Source organism: Ceratotherium simum, chromosome 5, assembly GCF_057802395.1.
Source record: "Ceratotherium simum simum isolate JZ-2026a chromosome 5, ASM5780239v1, whole genome shotgun sequence".
Lineage (NCBI taxonomy): Eukaryota > Metazoa > Chordata > Mammalia > Perissodactyla > Rhinocerotidae > Ceratotherium > Ceratotherium simum.
The window spans coordinates 11,821,409-11,846,503 of record NC_141904.1 but is presented as its reverse complement, the minus strand read 5'-3'; the positions used below and the strand labels follow the sequence as shown (position 1 = coordinate 11,846,503).

Sequence of the window (25,095 nt, the reverse complement as noted above, 5' to 3'; positions counted from 1 at the left end):
TCTATCTTAGTTAAAATGTTCAAAAAAGTTGGTGGGCATGTAAACTGGTGCAGCCACTATGGAAAACAGTATGGATGTTCCTCAAAAAATTAAAAATAGAACTAGCATATGATCCAGCAATTCCACTTCTGGAAATATATCTGAAGGAAACAAAATCACCATCTCGAAAAGATATCTGCACCCCCATGTTCACTGCAGCATTATTTACAAGAGCCAAGGCATAGAAACAACCTAAATGTCCATCCACAGATGACTGGATAAAGAAAATGTGGCATATGTGTAAATATATATACCACAGAATATTCAGCCATAAAAAAGAACAAAATCCTGCCATTTGAGACAACATGAATGGCCCTCGAGGGCATTATACTAAGTGCAGTAAGTCAGAGAAAGACAAATACTGTATGATCTCCCTTACATATGGAATATAAAAAAACTGAACTCATAAACACAGAGCACAGATTGGCGGTTGCCAGAGGCAGGGGGTGGGTGGTGGGTGAAGGGGGTCAAAAGGTACCGACTTGCAGTTATAAGATAAATAAGAAAAAAAGAACGCAGAGAACACATCTACCATTTTCATGTCTGTTGATTCATTAACAAACAGAAGCACACTCAACTACAATAGAGCAAAACCGAGAAATAATTGCTTTAATGCCACATGTTGATCTAAAATATTTCCACAATAAACTGTGATAGTGACTCACTAGTGACCCCTCCTTGTCCCAGACCCTCATGGATGGTCTACTGCAGCTACCTGCCCAGAGTTACCACATCCATGCACACCCACGCACACCCTGGACCGGGTCCAGGCACCACTACGCATATTACACAGGCAGCACAGTGCCCGGCACAGGGCAGGGGCTGCAGAGGGTGAGTGATGAAGCGCACTAGCAGATAACAGCACTCCAGGTTTGAAAAGGTGTCTCATGTGACCCAGGGAGGCCAGCTTTGGAGGGCTCAGACCATGGAGTACACCCTTCTTTATTGTGCGAATGACAGGAATCTGTCAGCAGAAGGCCAGCCCTGCCTCTCCCCATTCTCACTCACTTGTCACTGGAGATGCTGCAGTCTATGACTGTTTTCCTGCTTGTGTTGATGATTATAAATGGCAGCTGAATGGTCGAGTTCAGAGCTGGAGGGCCCTGGTTCTGCTGTTCATTTCGCCGATTTCTCTGCACCAGGTTTTTGAAAGCGATTTGCTGTAATGATCAATAAAATGAACAGGTCATTTAATGTGGATAAGTGAGTTGGAATTAAATGAATTAAGATAAATACATTTAAAATAGTTTAAAATTAGAGCGTTTAAAGAGGCTTTCCACCTGAGTTAATTAAAACATTTAAGAAAAAGATTAGAATGATCCAACTCAATAAATATACTTCAAGTGAAAAAATATACATTTAAATGGTGTCTAACATCATCTTGATGAAAATAATGGGACCCATGGTTTCCATTATTCATAGAAACAGGATCTTACAAATCTGGGAGGGAGTCCAGTGACACCTGTGACTCTTCTTAGAGTGACACACAGAGAGTGACACCAAGTGAACTTTCGTTTTCCATTCATCTAACACAGACTTCTGCGAGCTTAGGGTTAAATAACCCTTTTAGGGCCAGCCCCGTGGCTTAGTGGTTAAGTGCACACGCTCCGCTGCTGGCAGCCCGGGTTCGGATCCCGGGCGCGCACCGACGCACCGCTTCTCCAGCCATGCTGAGGCTGCGACCCACATACAGCAACTAGAAGGATGTGCAGCTATGACATACAACTATCTACTGGGGCTTTGGGGGAAAATAAATAAATAAATAAAATTATTAAAATAAATAAATAAATAAATAAATAAATAACTCTTTTAGATTGTCTAGCCCAGGGATACACAAACTATATAAAGCCACAGAACACTTTCTTCAAATGCAATCTTATGGGACACCTACTATATAAAGCAGATGAAAGCAGCACTGCTCTGGCGGCTGCAATGGGGCTAGGAGTCCTGAAACCTGCCAGCTCTCCCTCATTCCCGGCTCTGGTTCCTAGGGTATCTCTGCAGAATTCCTCAGCATCCTTAGGGCACAGTTGGAATCTGGCCCAACCCTCCCCCAACCTGACATCTTCCAGATAAGGAAACTGAGGCTTAGCACTGATTGTAACATTTATCAAGGCCTGGATCTTTATTTATACTGAATCTTGCTGCTACTTTTAGTTACAACCATTAGTCAAAAGTCAAAGAAAGTGACTGCGCCCCGCCTTTACTAAGGCAAATGTGTCATGGAATTCCATAGCTAGAGAGATCTTACGCAGCTCAAGTTTTTCATCTGCTCATGAAACAGACACTGGTTTTTAAAGCTCCTCAAGTCAGAGCCCCTCATTCCCTTTCATCAGCTTGTTCCATCTTCTTACCCAGTAGTGATGAAGTTATTTTCTATGTTTTAGCAATCTTATCCTAGGATTTTTTATTTTAGGTTCTGGGCCTTAACTGAAGTTTGATAAAGATTATTATTATCTTAAAATGGCTGAGTGCTATCTCCCTAGAAAGTGACATTTATTCTTAAAATGCACAAAACAAAAGGGGCACCAATTTATTCTAGCCCTAACAGTATGTCCAAAAATCACTATCCAATATCAATCACTATAAAAAAACTATCACTATCAATACGATTATCAAACTTTACTTAAGTTATACTTCTTCATTATTTTCTGCTGCTAAAGAACTAAGGCTATCTTGCATTGCTTAATTCACTTCATATTGGGGAAAAAATACGCTGAAACTGTAAAACTAAGAAGAAGAATAAAATGTTTGAATTCTTCTGCCTGCCTTCTCTTCCCTCCTACTAGAAAAAGCATCTGGGGAGATGCTCCCAAACTTTGCCCAGCTTTGTGGCCCTAGCACCAGGGGAGGGCCTCAGTATGGGGAGGATATATACAGTGATAAGAGTTCTTATATATTTATGATTCACTGTTTAATACTGTGTACATTTAATAGCATCAAAGATTTTTCAGGTAAAGAAAGCAGTAATAACATACTGTTATTTTGATAGTTAAAAAAAAAATCACCTCGCATTTGTTTTGGACTAATTTCCTTATTTGTTGCACTTTGATTTCCTTCAGCCTTTTGTTCTCTTCCAGGCTTATTAACATCTATTTCAGAGGCTGAACAGCTCTGGAAAAGGCTTAAGGGCTGGAAAGGACAATCATATAGACAAAAGTAGGCTATCTGGATTATCTACAGGTATAATCTACTCGCACCATTCCTCCCCTAGTTACCAAGGACAAGAGAGCTGGTGACATGGAAGTAAAGCTTACCCGTGTCATGTGATGTCAGCGAGTTGTGATATTAACTTGTCAACAAATTAAGCTAGCTAAGCCATGGCGAATTATTAGTGTTCAAGGACAACTTGTTTAATTTTCTTTCTGTGATAACTTCATAAACGTTATTTGATGAAAGGGAAAAACGAAACACTGGGAGGATACGCTGTGTGTCACCAGAAGACCATAAGTCGCCATTTTCAGTTAGACTTAGAGTTTCTTTTTAATGTTTAGAGATACCTACTCTTATAAATATTGATGGCTAGGTTGCCCCTCAGTTGAAATCTTCTATAAACATTTGGTTTGAGAGACAGCAGAGGAAAAGAAATTTAGGACTTAAAAAAATACAACGTTCCTAGTATATAGATGAGCAGGGGAAAAATATTCAACTTCATTCTTTGTGCTGGCCATCTAGAGATGGGAAAGTCCTGCACATATGAGGGCCATCTTGCCCAGCACCATTCTTTCTGATAAACAAGCAGATAACTACAGGCACACTGCTCAACATATTTTTTGTGTGTGTGTGTGAGAAAGACTGGCTCTGAGCTAACATCTGTTGCCAATCCTCCTCTTTTTGCTGAGGAAAATTGTCCCTGAGCTAACATCTGTGCCCATCTTCCTCCATTTTGTATATGGGATGCCACCACAGCATGGCTTGATGAGTGGTGCGTAGGTCCATGCCTGGGATCCAAACCTGAGAACCCCGGGCCACAGAAGTGGAGCACGCGAACTTCACCACTACACCACCAGGCCGGCCCCCAACAGCTTTTTAAAAAATAACATATGCCAAAAATCAAGCTTCAAAACGTTCCATGAAGGTTTTGAGGAAATGCGAGGCAGGCCAGCACACAGCTTAGGGACGGTGAGTTGGTGGGGAAATTCCGCAGATACCTGTGCAGGGACAAGAGAGAAGCAGCTGGGGGAAGGCGGTGACAGCGTAGGTGGGAGAGGCGAGTGCCTGGCAGGTCTATCAGAAGGCAGAACTCCACAGGAAGGAGCACAGGAGTAAACTGTCAGCTTCCAAGTTTTTTTTAAGCTGCAGAACACTCTCTTTAAATAAAATCTTATTTGGGAATCCAATATGAGAAATACATAAAATGCCTGCTCCAGCGGTAGCTCCTGAGGTAGGTACCACAGGGTTCAGTGTGAAAAGCAGACAGAACACAGCAAGAAAGAAAGAAACGTCCTCATCAGGATGGAACATCCCCCTGGGGCTTCCTACGCTCGGAAAGCTTCTGCTCCACCTGCCACAACTCCCCCGCCCTGGTCCTGTTTCCTCCCCTCCTTCCTTCTCAGATCCTACCCACATCTCTGGAAGGGCGAGGTGGTCTTCTCTGGCCTGATTCACACATGAATGTGAAAGAAAAACAAATATAAGCTTCTAGAAAGTGAAAAATAAAAATCTGGAATATTTAAGAATACTTAAAATATTCTGTTCATTAGATAAAGTATTTTAGAAAAACACCTGCTACAATATTTGGTAACTTATTGCTACCATTACTTCTGAAAAGTGGCTTACACCAAAAATTACACAGGGCCTACAGTTGTCCAAATCAGAGTGGATTTTATGATGGGTTGAAAGCATTTCATATAAAGACAATCTGCTGATGAAAGCAAAAGCATCAAGATGCTCTGGCTCACTTTACAAAGTTTTTCTGACTGGACTGAAAATGGCCCCACTGTACTGCTCAAAGTGAATTTTTACACCAACTGCAATTACCAAAAATAGAAAAAAAAAGTCCATCTACCCTCTGATTTTACCTCACATGATTTTATACAAGGGCTCTATTATATTTTTAAAAATCATCCAAATCCTAGGCAATTATCCAAAAAAGTATAAATATACGGATCCTTATTACACTATAAAATTTAATTTTCTTAGAAATGCGTTTTAGATTTTGGTATTTCTACAAAGCTTACTGAATCACTTCATATTATTCTGTCATTTAATAATAAGTGTTACAGGTGGATTTGTTTTACTCAAAGCACCTAAAATTAGCCTTACTTCTTGATATTCCAAATTAGGGCTAAAATAAACACACACACAAAGACTCCTGACAGTTTCTGTTCAGAATAAGGACAAGTGTCCACAGTAAACTGTTGCATAATAGAAGTCACACATGGGCGGGTGAGCTGCTGTGGGGCCCTGATGATGGCAAAAGACAGAACCATCTTATAAGGCAGACGACAGGGTCGGCGACGAGCCCGGATGTCGGGGAGCCTGCCCGAGTGTGGTCCCACCAGACACTACTCAAAGGCACCCAGAGTAGAAATACTGACTCTAAAAGCAAGTGCGTGGTGAGGCAGAACACAGGTGGGGAAGGTAATGAGGCCATCCCCGCATCTTTACCTGAAGGAGCAGTTCCTGCAGCTGGGCCCGCTTCTGCTTTATCCGTTCCATCCGCCTCTGCTTCTCTATCTTTAAAACACAGGTTACGAAATAACATGAGCATACGTGGAGTATAAAGTACTGCTCACTTTTCAGGTCCTAATTCTGAGATATCAGGAATTTTCCTTAGAGAAACTCAACCCCATTTTAACTACCAACATCAATAAAGGCAAATCACACCTTTTGTGGGGTGGAGGGTGAGGTAATCAAGCAAGCAAGACAGCAGAATTGTGCCAACTGTTATCAATAATGAAATCCACTCACTTAACGAATACTTGGTATGCAGTACCTGTTGCTATTTACTACTCAAGTTCTAATCAGAGTAATAGATAACATGTAGTGAATACTCACTCTATGTGCCAGCACTCAACTCAGCATTTACACACAGTATCTTAACTCATCTGCACAAAACCCTACGAGGTCAGTACTGCTACCCATTTTGCATGTAAGGACAGGGAGACGTAGAGGGTTAAGTCACTGGCCAAGGTCACACAGCTAGTGAGTGGCAAGAGCCAGAACTTGAACCTAAGCCATATGGTTCCAGAGACCCTATTATTAATTATTCTGCTGTATTACCCTCCCCACCAAGAATGAGGTAAGATCTCACTTAAGATCTCAGTTTAACTGACTTTTAAATGGGCACAGCTGCTAATACAGATAGCCTACGTAGTCAATACACAATTCCTATCTGCAGTAAGAAATATGCTTATGGGACAAAGTTCTCAGCTTCAAACAACTATTATTTTCCTCTTACAACTACCTAGGAAACAGATATTAGGCTCAGAATTTCCTTGTAGATGAGCTCCTCACTGTCTCTTTGGGCAAAAGTCAACGACATCAAATAAGACATTTTTCTCATCTACTCCAACAGAGTATTTCTTATTTGCTCCCTACCTACTCTAGTCTGCATCAGAAGTTTCCTCTCATTGTTCCTCTAACCACTACCACACTTTAATCCTAAATCACTCAAGATTCACTGTAACATCTGTGTGGCTTTCTACATTTGGAAACATGTAGGATGCATCTGAAGCTGTGACGGCCAAGCCCTACCTGCCCTCAGGCCCCACATCCAACCAAGTTGTACTGATTCCACCTCAAAACCCCTCTCCAACCTCACTGCCAACTGCCTTAACTCAGACCATCTTCAATCCACCCCCTCAATTTCCCTACTCATCTTCCTGCCAGTTCAACCTCCAACCCACTGGCAGAGTGATCCTTTAGAACACATCCTATCAGCTCTCTTCTTCATAATTCTTCAAGAGCCTCCCACTGTTGATAGGATCAGGTCCCAACTGCTTAGCACTTAGAAATCTACCCCCCTTCCCCTTGCTTGTGCTCTGGCCACACCCGGCTGTGGGCATGCTTTCTGATGCCTGCCTCAGCCCATGCAGCGCCCTGCCTGGGAGGCCCTCCCTGCCCTAAACCACCTGGGAAACTCCTACTCCTCCCTCATGACTGAGCACACGGATGTTTTTTCTCAGTAAAGCCCTCCTTATCTCCCTTTCCAGAGAATCTGTACACACTTCCTTCATAGGAATAATTGCTTTTTTTTTTTTTTTTTTTGGTGAGGAAGATCAGCCCTGCACTAACATCTGTCAACAATCCTCCTCTTTTTGCTGAGGAAGATTGGCCCTGGGCTAACATCTGTGCCCACCTTCCTCTACTTTTTATGGGACGCTGCTACAGCATGACTTGACAAGTGGTGCATTGGTGTGCGCCCGGGATTGGAACATGCGAACCCCAGGCCACCGCAGTGGAGCACACACTTAACTGCTACGCCACTGGGCTGGCCCGGGGAATAATCACATTTTTGGTAACACCTTTTACGTTTCTCCTTTCCTCAAGTAAAATGAAAGCTCCTCAGGTTCAGAGATTTTTGCCTTGTATAATCTTTGGTTAAGCACATGGTAGATCCTAATAGATTTTTGCTTATTGAGTCTTTGTTGTCAGCTTAATAATACTGGTAACTAAAACGATCTTCAAATTCCACTCTATCGAAGGAGAGGAGGACACTGCCACTGTAGTATACGAATAACATTATTCTATAACTTCTGATCAATGTCTGGTTCCTCCCTCCATCCACAAGTATGATAATACCAAATAATTTTTTATTTGCTCTGGCGGAAAGGGACCGATAAAAACAGGAAATCAACCATATTTATCTCTATAAGCTATATTTAACCTCAGTTTATTACATTTATACCCATGACAGTAAAATTATGTCAAACCAATTTAGAAACAGTATGTCAGGGCACATGCTCATTTAGGAAAGATTTTCTATAATGATTCAAGTTAACAGAATAAACAATGCACACATCATCCCATAATTCATGTAAGCTGAACACTCTATCCATTCTGACACAGACACAACTGAGACACCATTCTGTTGCCTCCGATTCTAGAGTCAAAGGTTAAAGTTTACATGCAAGAAATAAACAGCCAGCTTGACCCATTTTCTAGGGGGGTGCATTAGCAACCATTTCATCAAATAAGATACCATTTCCATTACATGAGTCACCAGAAATTTATTAGGAGAGTGCTCAGAATTAAATTAGAATAAAATAAAGATCTTCTCTAAGAACAGTAAAAAATTAACTCATTTAATTTCTATGTCACCCATTTCATCAGGACATCAACCAGACTATGCCTCTCTAAAGCTCCTTCCAGTTCTAAAATTCTACATAGAAGAGTCTGTTTAAAAAAAATGACATAGTATTCATGGACAACTAGGAATATTTTAATATTGTGACTGTATTTCTAAATTAAAATGCCTCTGATGTAAAGTAAAGCAAACTACTATCTATAAACAGATTTTCCTCACTTACCTCCAGGTTTTGACATTCCTGAGCAGAATTGGTAGGTAGGCCAATCCACTTGATTTCTTTTTTTTCCTTTGAAATTATGTTCATTGCCATTAGCACATTTAAAGCATCATAAACTCTTCGCCTAATGTTCTTCTGGTCATAAGCCTGCTAAAAAATATTTTTATTGAGTGGTAAATTTTAAGGGTTAAGTTATAGTCACAGGATATTAAGATATTTAATTAATAATATTATTATAATATCTTCAAAGTGCTGAAAGAATTCTATACCCTATGAAAAGATCCTTCAAAAGTAAAGATGAAATAAAGATACTTTCAAATAATCTAGCACATAAAACAATCTAAAAAATAAAAATCATGTTACCAACAGTTCTTTTCTTTTTTAATATTTAATTTTTATATAGCCAAGAAAGTGTTTTGTATTTTTATTTATTTATATATATATTTTTTGGTGAGGAAGACTGGCCCTGAGCTAACATCTGTTGCCAATCTTCCTCTTTTTGCTTTAGGAAGATTGTCCCTGAGCTAACATCTGTGCCAATCTTCCCCTATTTTGTATGCGGGACACCGCCAAAGCACGGCTTGACGAGTGGTCTGTAGGTCCGCACCTGGGATCTGAACCTGTGAACCCCAGGCCGCCAAAGCGGAACACACAAACTTAACCACTACGCCACTGGGCTGCCCCCAAACAGTTCTAAATTAAAAAAATACTAATTGGCTTTCTTCAGGTAGAAGAAAGACGATCTAAGATGGGAGCTTGGAAATGTAGGATGGAATAAAGACCAACTCAAGGTAAATATGTGGGTAATTAATACTCACTGTATAAAATAATAATGCCTGTGAAGTCTAGAACAGATACAGAACTAACATACATGACAACAACAGTATATACAACAGAAAGGGGTTATGGAGTTAAAGTGGGCTAAGGCCTTGCATTGTTTGGGAGGATATTAGACTTTGAAAAGTCAAGAATGCATGTTTTAAGCTCTAGGTAAACAGTGCTTCTCAAAATGTGGTCCACAGACTAGTGCTAATCCACAAACTGTTACTGGTCTACAATGAAAACAGCAGACCTTGCACCAATGTAATTACATAGATCATTAAGAATGCTGTTTAGTTCAGCTGACTTTTTTTTTGGTAGTAAGACTTTCTCAATGAAGGAAACTATATTAACTTACATTTCGGAAAAAGCCCCTTATCTTATTGTGGATGGGCAGTTCCTAAGAACAAAATGCAATCAATCAAATGCCATGATAATAAAGGATAGTGGAGAACACTGATTCCATTTAAATATAGAACTAAACTTAAATAAATGGGACGTTTAAGTTATAGAACTGAATGTAAATATTAGAAATCCTGACACTGTAGAAATAATGATAATACAACCACAGGTAACAGGCGGAGGCAAAGTAGGCTGATTTCCTCCTCTCGGATATTGGAAGGAGTATGGATTCAAAGCAAATGAACTAAGTAATAATAGAGGTTTGGGCACAATACATTTATTTAAAGCCATAAAAACAACTATAAAAAGATTATTCTTTTAACAACTACCACTAACATATTCAATCTGTGCCCTGTGGTAGAGGGGAAAGATGGCAGATGAGAGTAAATATAAGCACATTAATTTCTTTTTTCCTCCATAATCAACAGATACTGGTCTACAGGTGAACACTCAAGAAACAAAATATTGAAGTTACTTAAAGTTATAAAGATAACTAATTAAAGAACTACAGACTACAAACCTTCCAAATTATCAGAAAAATAACACAGCAGTGAATAAAGAGAAAAAAATCCAACCCTTGCTTATATCCAGGGGTGGGGATGGGGGTGGTTAGTAAAAATGTATGCTAGACGTTGAAAAGTGCTAAAGCCCACATTGTAGTGACATCCGAGTGAAAATTAGATGGAGGGGAGAGAGAAACCATATGGATCCCTAGCAAAGAGTGTTCCAGGCAAAGGAAACAGCAAGTGCAATGGCCTGGTAAGGAGTATGTCTGGCATATCCAAGAAGTGTGTGGCTGGAATGTAGTAATTGGGGGAGCACAGGGTAGGAGATGAGACCAGAGAGGCAATGGTGGGCCAGGACACACAGGGTCTTGTAGATCATTCTGAGAACTTTGAATTCCACTCAGAATCAGAATGCTACATACTTTCAAGTGCCCAGAGAATGTTAAAGGAAAAAAAAAATCGCCATATAATGGCTCACAAGGAAAATCTCAAAGCAATCCAAAAAAACAGAAATAGTTTGACTCACAATCTCTGATCATAGATAATAAAAGTAAAAATTCATAACAACAAACAAAAATCCCTATCACCTGGAACTATAAGAACTCTCTCTCATGCAATTCTTAGGTAAAGAGGAAATTAAAACCAAATTTACACAATATTTAAAGAATAACATGAGGGCCGGCCCGGTGGCTTAGCGGTGAAGTGCGTGCGCTCTGCTACTGGCGGCCTGGGTTCGGATCCCAGGTGCGCACCGACGCACCACTTCTCCGGCCACGCTGAGGCCGCATCCCACATACAGCAACTAGAAGGATGTGCAACTGTGACATGCAACTATCTACTGGGGCTTTGGGGAAAAAAATAAATAAATAAAATCTTTTAAAGAATAACATGATATCGCAATCAGTGGAATACCACTAAAGCAGCACACAAGAGGAAAAGTCACAGCCATAAAGATTGTCATTACCAAACAAAAATAATGAAAGTAAATAAAGTATACGTCATAGTCTACGTGGTAGAAAAGTAACTTCAGGAAAGAGAATATTAAATAAAGACAAAAACAAAAATTAACTACAAAACAGGAGGTCAGTACAAACAAAGCCAAGAGATGGTTCTCTGGGAAAAATAATGGCAAATAATTTTGAGAACATGGATGAAATGGAAGATTTTCTAAGAAAACATAAAATACCAAACTGACTCTAAGAGAGACAGAAATTCTAAACAGACTAGTTACCAAAGAAATGGAGAAAGCTCTCTAAGCTCTCCCCGGCCCAAATCACCAGGCCTAGATCACCAAACCACCTGTGATTTCTACAAAGTTTCAGGAAACAGAAACAGACATCCAATGCTATTGCACCTGTAGGGGAGTAAGGAGAAAGAGAAAAAGAAGGCCTCTAAACTCGTTTGATAAAGCCAGCATAACGCTAATCAAAACTGCAAAGATGGTAAAAAAAAAAAAAAAGAAAAACCCCACCAATCTCATTCATGACTATCAGTGTAAAAATCCTAAATTTTCAGGAAACTATCCAGAATTTGATTCAATTCAACATCCATTTCTGACTTTTTCTAATTAAGAAAAAAGAAAGAAATGTTCATTTAAAAAAATCAAGTTATGGTTGCTATCATCTCAAAAATAAAACCTTTACCATACTAAGGTGGAAATACTATAAATATTTCCACTTAGGTCAAGAATTGAAGACTCAACATGACTAGAGTTACTATTATTATTTAATATTGTTGTGCAGTGCATATAGTACGATTACATTTAAATAAAATGCAAACTGATCAATAACAATAAAAAACAAATCAGCAGTTGCCTGGCGACAGAGGGAGAGGAAGGGATGGATTGATTACAAAAGGCCGGAAGAACCTTTTGGGAGTGATGGAAATGTTCTGAATCTTGATTATGGCGGTGGTTCCTTAGGTGCACACAACTGTCAAAACTTATCGAATTTTACACTTGAAATGAATACATCTTATTGTATGTAAACTATTGCACAATAAAGAAAAAAATAATTTCATAATTTAATTGTACACTTAAGATGTGTTTCCCTCCTTGTACGTAATTTTACGTCCATTGGAAAAAAATGATGATGATTTATACGTGCTAAAAAAGAATTCCCAAGATATTTTGTTAAGAAAATAAAATTAAGAATGCAGCATGGGGGCCAGCCCAGTGGCGCGAGCAGTTAAGCGCAGGCGCTCCGCTGCATTGGCCCCGGGTTCGCCGGTTCGGATCCCGGGCACACACTGACACACTGCTTGTCAAGCCATGCTGTGGTGGCGTCCCACGTAAAAGTGGAGGCAGCTGGGCATGGATGTTAGCCCAGGGCCAGTCTTCCTCAGCAAAAAGAGGAAGACTGGCAGATGTTAGCTCAGGGCAGATCTTCCTCACAAAAGAAAAAAAAGAATGCAGCACGTCGGCCCCGTGGCATAGTGGTTAAGTTCAGCATGCTCCACTTCAGCAGCCCAGGTTCTCAGGTCTGGATCCCAGGCATGGAGCTACACCACTCATCAGCCATGCTGTGGCAGCAACCCACATACAAAATAGAGGAACACTGGCACAGACGTTAGCTCGGGGCTAATCTTCCTCAAGCAAAAAAAAAAAAAAGAGGAAGACTGGCAAGAGATGATAACTTAGGGTGAATCTTCCTCAGCAAAAAAAAAAAAAGCAGCATGAAAAGCACAATCACATTTGTGTTAAAATAAAAAAGGAAATAAATTTTATTATGGGCATGCATAAAGAATTTCTGGAGAAGAATCTGGTAATAGTCAATATTATCTTTTTTTTTTTTTACCATCTTTGGGAGGTAGATTATGGTCTGTGGTGGACATACTTTTTAATATATACATCTTTGGTACAACTAAATTTTTTATAAACATGTTCATGTCTTATTTTTTCAATTGAAAACAAAATAAAATTTTCTTAGACTTAGACATAGAAAAAACACTAAAAGATACAGAAACATATCTAAAGTCATTCAAATATAAAAAGTATGTTAAAAAAAGTACGTTCTTTCAGTAACTCTCAAATTATATTTAAAAAATACTTGTTCATCTTTACATTTAAATAAATCATAAAAGAATCCTTTCCAAAACAAAAAATCAACAACAACAAAACTCCCCAACAGACAATGTGAACCCTCAAGTAAAGAAGTCGAGGATTCCCTAGTACGTCTGAGTCCTCAAACTGCCGACACAGACCACCCGAGAGGTAGACTGCCGCACCACTCATCACAGTCAACGTCACGTGCGTGATCTACCTACCGAATCAGCTGCCAAATGGTTATTTGAATTGGTGAACTCGGACACCAGCTCATCAGCTACTTCATTATATGATGTTGTACCTTTCCGCTGAACTTTCTCACACACTTTCATTGAAAAATGTCTCAAGCCTTTTCCATTTTTATCTCCTTTTTTGCTTCGTTTACTAAAAGAGAAAAAAAAATATTTATACTCCATTACACTTATTAAAGAGACTTCCTTTACAAAACTATAAAATAATGTAAGAGAGTAATTTGATTTTTGCTTCAAGTGGTAAATTTTAAATTGAATTAGAGATGAGGAAATGTTCTGAACTTACTTTCTGCCTTAAAAGCCCAATAAAGTATGAAGCTAGAGTGCTTTTCTACGCGCATCATTCATTTAATCAATAAATATTTACTGACTAGTTACTTACTGTTATATGCCAGGCACTGTCCTAACACTGGGAATAAATTTGTGAAAAGAATAAACAAAAACTCAGCCCTTGCAGAGTTTACATACTGGTCAATATTTATCTTTCTGTATTCTACGTTTGCTTCAGTTCTTTTTCACCTAAAATTAAAAGTACCACTATTCTCAGTTTCATTTATCTACTCAATTTTTAAATGGAGGCCACTGGTATTAATAATGGATCTAACTCTTCAATTATTTTAAGTTTGATTAATGCCTAGGCCTAAACTTTGACAACTTAATCATTAAAACTTTCAGAGATTCAGGGGCCTGCCCAGTGGCATAGTGGTTAAATTCTCGCACTCCGCTTCGGTGGCCTGGGTTTTGCAGGTTCGGATCCCAGGCGTGGACCTACACACCGCTTATCAAGCCATGCTGTGGCAGGCGTCCCACACATAAAGTAGAGGAAGACGGGCAAGGATGTTGGCCCAGGGCCAATCTTCCTCAGCAAAAAAGGAAGATCGGCAACAGATGTTAGCTCAGGGCTAATCTTCCTCACCAAAAAAAAAAAAAATTTTTTTCAGGGGTTCAGTTTAGTTCTAATATCTGAGTGCCAAGTATATGCCAAAAACTGTATTAGGGACTGAAAGTACAAAAACAATAACTGAGGCAACACCCTTTCCCTCAATATGAGTTTTGGGGAATGGGCGAGAGAGCAAACAGACATATAATGACAGATGTAATATTCCAATATAATATAATTCCAATATAATAAGGTGAGTGCCAAGTCACAGTTATTCATAATGTTCTACGGGAACTTGGAAGAGGGATATCTAGTCTAATCTAGAGAAGGAAGACTTGCTGGAGTAAGAGTCAAGTGAAAACACTCGACAAAATGAAAAGTCAGGGCTGGCTCTGCGGCCGAGTGGTTAAAGCTGCGCGCTCCACTTCAGCAGCTGGGTTCACGGGTTCAGACCCTGGGCGCGGACCTACTCCACTCATCAGCTATGCTGTGGAGGCGTCCCATGTACAAAATAGAGGAAGAGTCACATGGACGTTAGCTCAGGGCTGATCTTCCTCAAGCAAAAAAAAAAGGAAGACTGGCAATGGATGTTAGCTCAGGGTGAATCTTCCTCACCAAAAAGAAAACAACAACAAAGGCAACTATGGAATGGGAGAAAATATTTGCAAACCCTTTATCTGATAAGGGGTTAACATCCAAAATATCTAAGAAACTCCTACAACTCAACAGCATAAAAACCAAATAACTCAATTTAAAAATAAGCAAAGGACACAAACAGATATTTCTCCAAAGAAAACATACAAATGGCCAACAAGTATATGAAAAGATGTTCAACGTCACTAATCATCAGGCAAATGCAAATCAAAACCACAATGAGGTTTCACTCCACACCTGTTAGGACAGCTACTATTAAAAAAAAACAAAAAAGAAAACAAAAACCCAAAATAGCAAGTGTTGGTGAGGATGTGGAGAAATTAGAGCCGTTGTACACTGTGTGGGAATGTAACATGGTGCAGTCACTATGGAAAAAGGTACGGAGGTTCCTCAAAAACTTAAATAGAACTACCATATAATCCCACAATCCCAATTCTAGGTATATATCTGAAAGAATTGAAATCAGGATCTCAAAGAGGTATCTTCATTCCTATGTTCACTGCAGCATTATTCACAATAGCCAAGATATGGAAACAACCTAAATGTCCACAGGTAGATGCATGGATAAAGAAAAAGTATAGCCATACAATGGAACATTATTCAGCCTTAAAAAAGAATGAAATCCTGCCATATGTGACAACACGGATGAACCTGGAGGACATTATGCTAAGTCAAATAAGCCAGTCACAGAAGGACAAATAATGCATGATTCCACTTAGAAGAGGTATCTAAAACAGCCAAACTCACAGCAGCAGAGAGTAGAATGGTGCTCGCCAGGGGCTGGGGGGAAAGGGGAAATGGGGAGTTGTTGTTCAACAGGTATGAAGTTTCAGTTATGCAAGATCAGTAAGTTCTAGAGAGCTGGTGTACAACAGAGTGCCTACAGTTAACAATAATGTACATTTAAAAATTTCTTGAGGATAGATAGATCTCATGTTAAGTGTTCTTACTACCATCATCACCACAACAAAAAAAAAGAGCTAGCCAAGTGCAGGGAGTTAGGAAGGGCATCCAGGCAGGAGAAGCAGCACCAGTAAACACATGGAAGGGTAAAACAGATGACAAATGTTGAAAGACTCATAAAGAAATGGTGCAGTATCACCAGATATAAAGTGCAAGGCAAAAGATGAGGCAGAAAGGTAGACAAGGGGCCAGGCCTCAAACGCCATGCAGAGGAGCCTGGACCTTAGCATATTTCATCAGTATAATTATATTCATTTTTAAATTACTTACATGTTCTACTCTGTTACGCACATTATGAAACAGACACTAAACGTACTTCTCAAAAGAATGAGGTAAGGACAGATATCTACTTTCCTTTTCCACTTTCCCAAAGATTCACCTGTGCACTCACTGTGGGCACAGACTACTCCTGAAGTACTGTGAAACCACTAAATTGTATTAAGTGGAGGAGTGGCATGGTGAGATTCTCAGGTAGGCAGGGACTCTGGCTACAAAATAGGTGATGGATTTATGGCTAGGGGGGCAAAAGCAGAGAGAGGAAAACCAGTTGAGAGGCTACTGTAATAGCCCAGGCAAGAAATGATGTCTTAAAATTGGGGCATTTGGTAGAGTTGGATAAAAAGAGATGGACTTGCAAAAATTTTAAAGATAAAAATGAGTAGAACTAAGTGATTAACTGATGTGGATGGTAAGGAAGAGGGAAATGGGAGAATGACCCTTAGAAAGAGGGGTCATTTACTGAGATGAAGGAGACAGAAACAAGTTCAGGAATTCCACTTTAAACCTCCTCCTCTGCACTGTCCAGTATCTAGGCAGAACCCACATGTAGCTACTGAGCACTTGAAATGTGCAAAGTCTGAATTGAGATACGCTGTAAGTGTAAAATACACACTGAATTTCAAAGACTTGTGTGAGAAATGAATGTAAAATATCTCATGAGTAAGTTTTATATTAACTACATGTTTTGTTTTTTGTTTTTGTTTTTGTGAGGGAGATCAGCCCTGAGCTAACATCCATGCCAATCCTCCTCTTTTTTTGCTGAGGAAGACTGGCCCTGGGCTGACATCTGTGCCCATCTTCCTCCACTTTATGTGGGATGCCACCACAGCATGGCCTGACAAGTGGTGCCTCGGTGCCCGCCCAAGATCCAAACCTGGGCCGCCAGCAGCGGAGCACGCACACTTAACCGCTAAGCCATGGGGACGGCCCCTTAACTACATGTTAAAATATATTTTAGATATATTAGATTAAATAAAAGATATTATAAAAATCAATTTTACATGTTTCTTTTTACTTTTTAAATTGGCTATTAGAAAATTAAAAATTACATGCAGCTTGCATGACACTTCAATAGCAATGAGATTGAGTTTGACATGCCTATACAACATCCAAATGAATATTTTCAACAGATAGTTGAATATCTAAGTACAGCTTATCGGAGAAAAGTCACAAACCTATCAACATGTGTACCCATGCCAACCTCCTTCCTACTAGTCTCAGGGGAGTAGGTATCCCTCTTCCTTTTCAAGTCCAACTTCCTTTTTTAAGAAAACAGCTTTATTGAATGAAATACAATTCACACACCACAAACGCCATCTTTTTAAAGCATACAATTCAGTGGTTTTTAAGAGTTTTGCAATCATCACAGAATCTAATTTCTTTACCCTAAAAAGAAACCCTGTACCCATTAGCAGTCACTCCTCATTCTCCCTGCCCCCAGCTGCTGGCAACCACTATTCTACCTTCCGTTTCTATGGATTTGATTATTCTTCAAAGTCAACTTTTCAACTTGAGTTTTTCATCCAGTTTTTCTGTTTCTGTATTGTTTCGTCTCCCTGAGCTGTCCCATACAGTGTTTTTTTTTAATATACAACCTATCACGGAACCTGAATCTGATCAAGACTCCAGATCCACTACCAGTTCAAAGGAAATACGAAGGACAGAAGAAGATAGTAAGCTACAACACACAGACGCAGTAAGCAAAATGCCTAGCATTTCTCTTCAGGACATAGAATGTGTTTTTTTCAACTAATAAACTGTAAGGGAAAAAAGGAAGAAGGGAGAGAGAAAGGGACAGATGCTGAAGGCGAATCTATAGATTGTAAGAGACATATCAATTTATTTAAATCCTGATTCAAACAGACTGTAAACGCACACACGCGTGCACGCACACACACACGCGTGCACACACACACGTGTGCACACACACACACACACAAACAGTTATAGGGAAGTCTGGGAAGACAGCAAGAGCAGCATAGTTTTCAAACTCTCCAAATCCCCACATAAAACCAGACAGAGCAAACAGATAGCAAAACTAAACCCCCTTGACAACATTTCCAAGACTAGATGACAAGGTATCCTCAACAAACCCAGAATACAAACTACCATCAGCCAAAAGGCCTCACAGTAGTGCCTGTGTAGCAGAAAAAGAAATACTCAGTGGGGCTGCATCTAATGGAACTCAGAACAGGATAATCCCAAAATAGCCAATAAGAACATACTAGAAAGCACAACAGGCCAATTTGAGAGCAGTAGTTGAAATAGAAAGAGTTTTGCCTGCTTCAATATCAGCTGAGTGCAAGAGGTCCACAATAAAGACTGAAGAGGTTACAATAATCAAGCCTGTATGACTCCCATAGTTGATATTCAAGAGAAAATGACAAATATTGGAGGTAGGCAAAGAATATACAGACAATAAGAGTATCTGAAGAAGAAAATCAAAGCGAAGGAACAGAATAAATACTAAATGCTATATAATTCAAGAAAATGTTCATGAAATAAAAGAATAAAAGAAAATATCAACCCAGAATGACAAATACCAAAACATTCTATTAAAATTACTGAATTTCAAAGAAAAAGAATCCTTTAGGCAGCTAGAAGCAAAGAGTATCAGATTTTTAAACAGCAAGGTATTATGCTGGAAGAAAATAAATATATTTAAAGAAATTGAAAGTCTAAGCCAAGGATTTTCGTCTCCAGCAAAACTGACTTAATTCAAATATAAATGGTAAAAACTCAGGGATTACTACCCCCGTGAGCTCTTCCTGAGGAAATCACTAGAGAACAAGCTTCAGACAATCAAAATGACTAGAGAGACATTGACATAAGACCTGGGGAGTATTAAACATATAGTTACCAGTAGATGTAAGACTAAATGAAGGCTAAAAGAGAGAGAATATAGTATATAAATGGTTATATGCTCCAACACTGTGGATAAAGTATGACTACTAAAAAAAGGCGGAGAGAACGGAGAAAGCATATGCAAAAAATTTTTAAATGTTTTCAGTAATCACACTAATGGTAATATTAGTATTACTATTTGGGACTGTTGAGCATGTAATGTGGGAAAAAGCCAATGAGTAATTATCATATACACTAATTCTATCATCCTTTTTAACCTCTATGTCCTTAAAAATCAGGATTCTCAGTGCAGAAGAAAGGAGATTGAGATGTAATGGAGAAGAAGTTTAGTAAGACCTGAATTGGAAGTATCAATATGAACTGATGAAGTATCATATCTTCATGTGTGTGTATCTTAGTTCTATCCATTTAAAGGGACTAGATAAAATGACCAACCTTGTAGCAATGAGCATCCCTAGCCCCCAATTAGAGCTTGACACATAATTCTCCCTAAAGGAAACCAGGGCTTCTTAGAGAAATGGCTGATTCCAGGTATTTGGCAGGAAATGTACAAGATGAACTTGGAACATCTTGTCATACCAGATAACAAAGAAGCTCTCAGAGACTACTAGGGTCACGTCAAAAGGACTGAAGAGTCACCTGGAAGAAGCTCCCACTGGCCAAAGATGAAACAATTTAAGCTTCAATAGTGATAATAATTGCAATGTATGAAACCCATTAGATATGTTTAAATGCATGAATTCATGATGATATTTTTAAAAGGGAAGACTTGGTCACCTTTGGAAGAAGACAGAAACAAATTCATCATCTTGAAAACTGGTCAATAATGGGAAGGGATCAAGCATTTATTCTGCTTTCCTGTATTTGTTGTCAAGTAAACAAATAGAAGAGTAGAAGTGTCTTTATATAGAAGTAGTACCAGTAGTAAATGAAAAGGAAATGCAGAATTAGAATAACACTAATTGCAACCAACAATGAATTAATAAATATAAGCATTAAGCATCAGTGGTGCTCACATCATAAAAAGAGAGATCACCAAACTTTACGTGCCTTTTAAGGAAAGAACACACTACTATCTATAGTTTTGCCAAAGGATCAAACATCAGTCTGATAACACCTCTGATTCTTACTGCCAAACTACAGGAAATACAGACAACAGAGGAATATGTTGAGATGCACATGAGTATGCAATTGGCAAAATCTAGACGGTGGGAAATTCGATGGGTCAAATAGCCTAGTTCCTTCAACTAAAGTAGATGAAAAATAATGGGACCGGGGGAAATTTCTATATAAAAGACATATCAAAGTTTTTCCTAATGGGCAAGATGAAAATGTAGTGCCAAAGGATGCACATTTAGATGATAAAACTATTTAAACATGCAAGGATGTGATTACTCTAAATATCAGGATGATGGTTATTTATAGGGGGGAGGGAGGATGATGACTGGCATGGTGCACATGAAGGGGCTTCCGGGGTTCTACTTCTTGATCTGGTGATGGTTACAGGAGTATTTGCCTTAAAGTAATTCATTAGTCATACATTTGCTTTTTGGTGATTTTCTGTATTTTATTTTACAAAAAAAAAATTAGAGTTAACAAACAAAACGACACTTGAGACAACTAGAAATTTAAACACTAGATATTTGATATTAAGGAATTATTGTTAATTTTCTTAGGTATAATAATAATATTGTAGATATGTTAAAAAAGGAATCTTTTAGGGGCTGGCCTGGTGGCGTAGTGGTTAAGTTCATGCGCTCTGCTTCGGCAGCCTGGGGTTCGCGGGTTCGGATCCCAGGGATGGACCGACGCACTGCTCACCAAGCCATGCTGTGGTGGCATCCCACATACAAAATAGAGGAAGATGGCCATAGATGTTAGCTCAGGGCCAATCTCCCTCACCAAAAAAAGGGAGTCTTTTAGATATAAATACTGAGATATTTATGATGAAAATAGTTGGATGTCTGGGATTAAAATGAGAGAGTATTTACAAAATGAGATACACCATGAATTGATTATTGAAGTTCAGAGATGAGTACAGAGGAGGCTCATGATATGAGTCATCTACTTTTATCTTTAAAAATCTCTAAAATAAAGAGATAAAGAAAGAGACAAAGAATGGTTCGAGCATCCCTTTGATTATTTACAGAGGGTTAGTCCTTAGCCTCACAGTTTCCTATACTGAGCCCAGCCTTCTCAGGAAGGGGTCTTTACACAGCACAATACCATATTAATGCAAAGGGGAACTCAACATGTACAACACATAACTCTGGATCCTACTCAGCTCTCATCTAGATGAGTGACAGCACCATCCATCCAATCACCCAAGCCACAATCACCAGATTCACTCTATGCTGTTCTAACTCCCTTTCTATCTAATCAATTTAATTCTATCAAATCTAATCTGATTCAGGTCTTGTCCTAAATAGCTTTTGAATTCAACCTCTTCTCTCTGTTCCCACTGCACTAGTTCAGGCCCTCATAATCTCTCAGAATATAACTACAGCCTTATAACTGTTCTCCTCTCTGCTGTCTAGAGGCATTCCAACCCTTCCTCCATACGGCCATTATGGTGATCTTTCTACATAAACCTGATTGTGTCCCCATTCTGTTTAAATCTGGCGTTGGGGGTAGCAGTAAATATTTACTGAAAGCTGCCAGTCACTGCTCTAAGTAATGTCATTTTTCAAAAGAATCCACCAATTCTTGTTTGCTACATACATTTCCACACAAAGCCCACTCTATGCTGATTTGTCCTTGGAGTTTGGTGTATTTAGATACAAATGGCTAGTCACACATAAATTTATATAATTAGTACAAGTGAGGTGACAAAAGTAAATTAAGAATGGCTAGAAATAGGAGCACAGGAGTTATTTTGAAAGAAATATGTTGTGTATGAGGTTTTATATTTATGCTAAGAACTGGATAACGGCTTAAAGTAAATAAAATTCTCAACTCAGTGTTGACATACTTTTTAAAAGCCAAGGACAAAGCAAGGTTGCTGTTTTTCATGTAGTTCTACATCTTTTTTTAAGAAGGAGCAAAAAGATAATCATAGGGTAGTTTTGGGTGATCACTTGGCTAATTTCCCCTCTACACTCATATATGGATAATATTTAAAGGAAGAAACTAAATACAGCCCTTAAATAGGAACAACTAGACTTTTAGCAACTATTAAATGCTGTGAACATACTCCTGAAACACAGATACAAGACTATACATGAGTTTTATAAGATTAGTTCAGTGCATTAATTGATGATAAACTTGAAGAAAACTGTGGTTAAATATCAACATTGATAAACTATTTGTTAGCTATATATTTTGAGCTAACTCTGACCTACAGCCCCCCTCCACCTGAAAAATGGCAATACAAATACACGTCTCACCAGGCTGTTGTGAGGATTAAATGATATAGCATGCACACAACATATGGTACACTCTAGGTGATTTTTCTCTTAATAAACTGCTAGAATTTTCATGAGCCATACAAAACTGAAGTCTACTATTCAACACTGGCTGAATCAAGAAATTAAGCTTGTTCTTTGGAAGGGTGGTAGAGGATCATGCCAAAAATCCAATCAATGTCAGTCTACATTAAAATTCAACAGAAGTTAGAATAGCCAATACCTACAGTACACAGATAGGAGACTTGGTCCTGCAACCGATTCTATAAGCCACTTCTTTGAAAGTTTAGTGAACAACGCCTCTAGTAAAAGAACGTTAAAAGGTAAAAAGCTAGATAAACAACTCAACTCAACAACAACAAAACAACTCAGTTCAAAAATGGGCAAAGGACTTGAACAGACATTTCTCCAAAGATATACAAATGGCCAACATGCACATGAAAAGATGCTCAACATCACTAATCATTAGAGAAATGCAAATAAAAACCACAAGGAGATACCACTTCATACCCATTAGGATGGCTATTATAGGGCCGGCCCCATGGCTTAGCAGTTAAGTGCGCGCGCTCCGCTGCTGGCGGCCCGGGTTTGGATCCCGGGCGCGCACCAACGCACCGTTTCTCCAGCCATGCTGAGGCCGTGTCCCACATACAGCAACTAGAAGGATGTGCAGCTATGACATACAACTATCTACTGGCGCTTTGGGGGGAAAATAAATAAATAAATCTTTAAAAAAATAAATAAATAAATAAAAATAAAGGATGGCTATTATATTAAAAAAAAAGAAAAAAACAAGAAAACAAGAAAGTGTGAAGATACAGAGAAATTAGAACCTTGTGCATTGCTGGTGGTAATGTAAAATGGTGTAGCCACTGTGGAAAATAGTATGGCGGTTCCTCAAAAAATTAAACATAAAATTTCCATATGATCCAGCAATTCCACTTTGGGTATATACCCAAAGGAACTGAAAATAGGGAATTGAACAGATATTTGTATACCTATATTCACAATAGCCAAAAGGTGAAAACAACCCAAATATCCATTAACAGATGAATGGATAAACAAAATGTGATATATGCATATAATGGAATATTATTCAGCCTTAAAAAACAATAAAATTCGGATACATGTTACACCATCAATGAACATTGGAGACATGATAAGTGAACTAAACCAGACACAAAAGGGTAAATATTGTATGACTCCTCTTATACGAGGTACCTAGAATAGCCAAATTCATAGAGAGAGAGAGTACAACTATGGTTACCAGGGGCTGGGGGAAAGGGAGGTGGGGAATTATTGCTTAATGGGTACAGTTTCAATATGGGATGGAGAAAAAGTTCTGGATATGGATAGTGGTGATAGTTGTACAGTAACTTATTTCTTATTTTCTCAGTGGTTCTTTCAGTTTTGAATTTATTTATGTTTTGTTGTCTTTTATGCGTAAGTTTAGATGGTTTCATGGCTTCATTAGCCAGTATATCTCCAGAAAATAAGATGTTGTCATTTAGCATTTCATCATTAATTATGGCTAAAAAACCAAATTTAATATATGCGGGATCACACTGCTGAGCAAAAGAAATATAAACTCTATTGTTCTTCATTCTTTAAATCACTTCTCTATCACATTTGGTTTACTACTACTGCCATAACATTCAGAAAAGGTATGCCTTTCTTGACAAAAATGCTTCAGAAAATGAGGGTTAAAAACAGAATAATACAAAGTTCACTATTCCAAGTTAGCTAATAATTTTAAATAATAAACTTAAAACCACATTTGTTTAAAACAAAAAACTAAAATGACTGCAAAAATGCTACAAAAATAAATGCCAAAAAAATGCCTACATTTTCATAGATCTTCTACATGCTTTTGGATTACATTTGACAAATTAACCTTAAAATGTCAAATGCTACAAAAATTAACTCAAAATGGATCAAAGATCTAAATGTAAGAGAAAAACTATAAATCTCTTAGAAGAAAATACAGGTATAAGTCTTTGTGATCTTGGATTAGACAATGGTATTTATAAGATATGACATCAAAAGCATAAGTAACACACAAAAAAACCAGATAAACATAAAAATTAAAACTTTTGTGCTTCAAAAGATACCATCAAGTAGGTGAAAAGACAACCCACAGAATAGCAGAAATTTTTTTCAAATTATACATCCGATAAGAGACCCGTATCTATAATATATAAAAAACTCTTACAACGAATAATAAAAAGACAACCCAAAGGATCTGAATAGATGTTCTTCAAAGAAGATATGGCCAATAAGACTTGAAAAGATGCTCAACACCATTAGCCATTAGGAAATGCAAATCAAAACCATAATAAGATAATATTTCACATCCACAAGGATGGTTATAATAAAAAAGACAGATAATAAAGTGTTGGCAAGGATGTGAAGAAAGTGAAACCTTTTGCTAACAGGAATGTAAAATAGTACAGCCACTCTGGAAAACAGTCTGGCAGTCACTTAAAACACTAAATAAAGAATTACCACATGACTCAGCA

The 25,095-nt window shown here is 38.4% G+C and overlaps 1 protein-coding gene across 10 annotated transcripts in view; it reads right to left on the bottom strand.

Moving 5' to 3' along the window:
• The window catches only part of TFDP2 (transcription factor Dp-2), a 170,942-nt gene that overhangs the window by 13,661 nt on the left and 132,186 nt on the right, over positions 1-25,095 (bottom strand). For 9 of the 10 annotated variants that reach the window (XM_014789065.2, XM_004419291.3, XM_087430452.1 and 6 more), the window contains 4 exons: positions 13,502-13,664; positions 8,514-8,660; positions 5,650-5,718; positions 1,048-1,199 (listed from right to left, as the gene is read on the bottom strand). In XM_014789065.2, coding sequence (XP_014644551.1) covers positions 1,048-1,199; positions 5,650-5,718; positions 8,514-8,660; positions 13,502-13,664 — 531 coding nt within the window. The remainder of the gene's footprint in view (positions 1-1,047; positions 1,200-5,649; positions 5,719-8,513; positions 8,661-13,501; positions 13,665-25,095) is intronic. The other variant, XM_004419292.3, reaches the window with a different exon arrangement.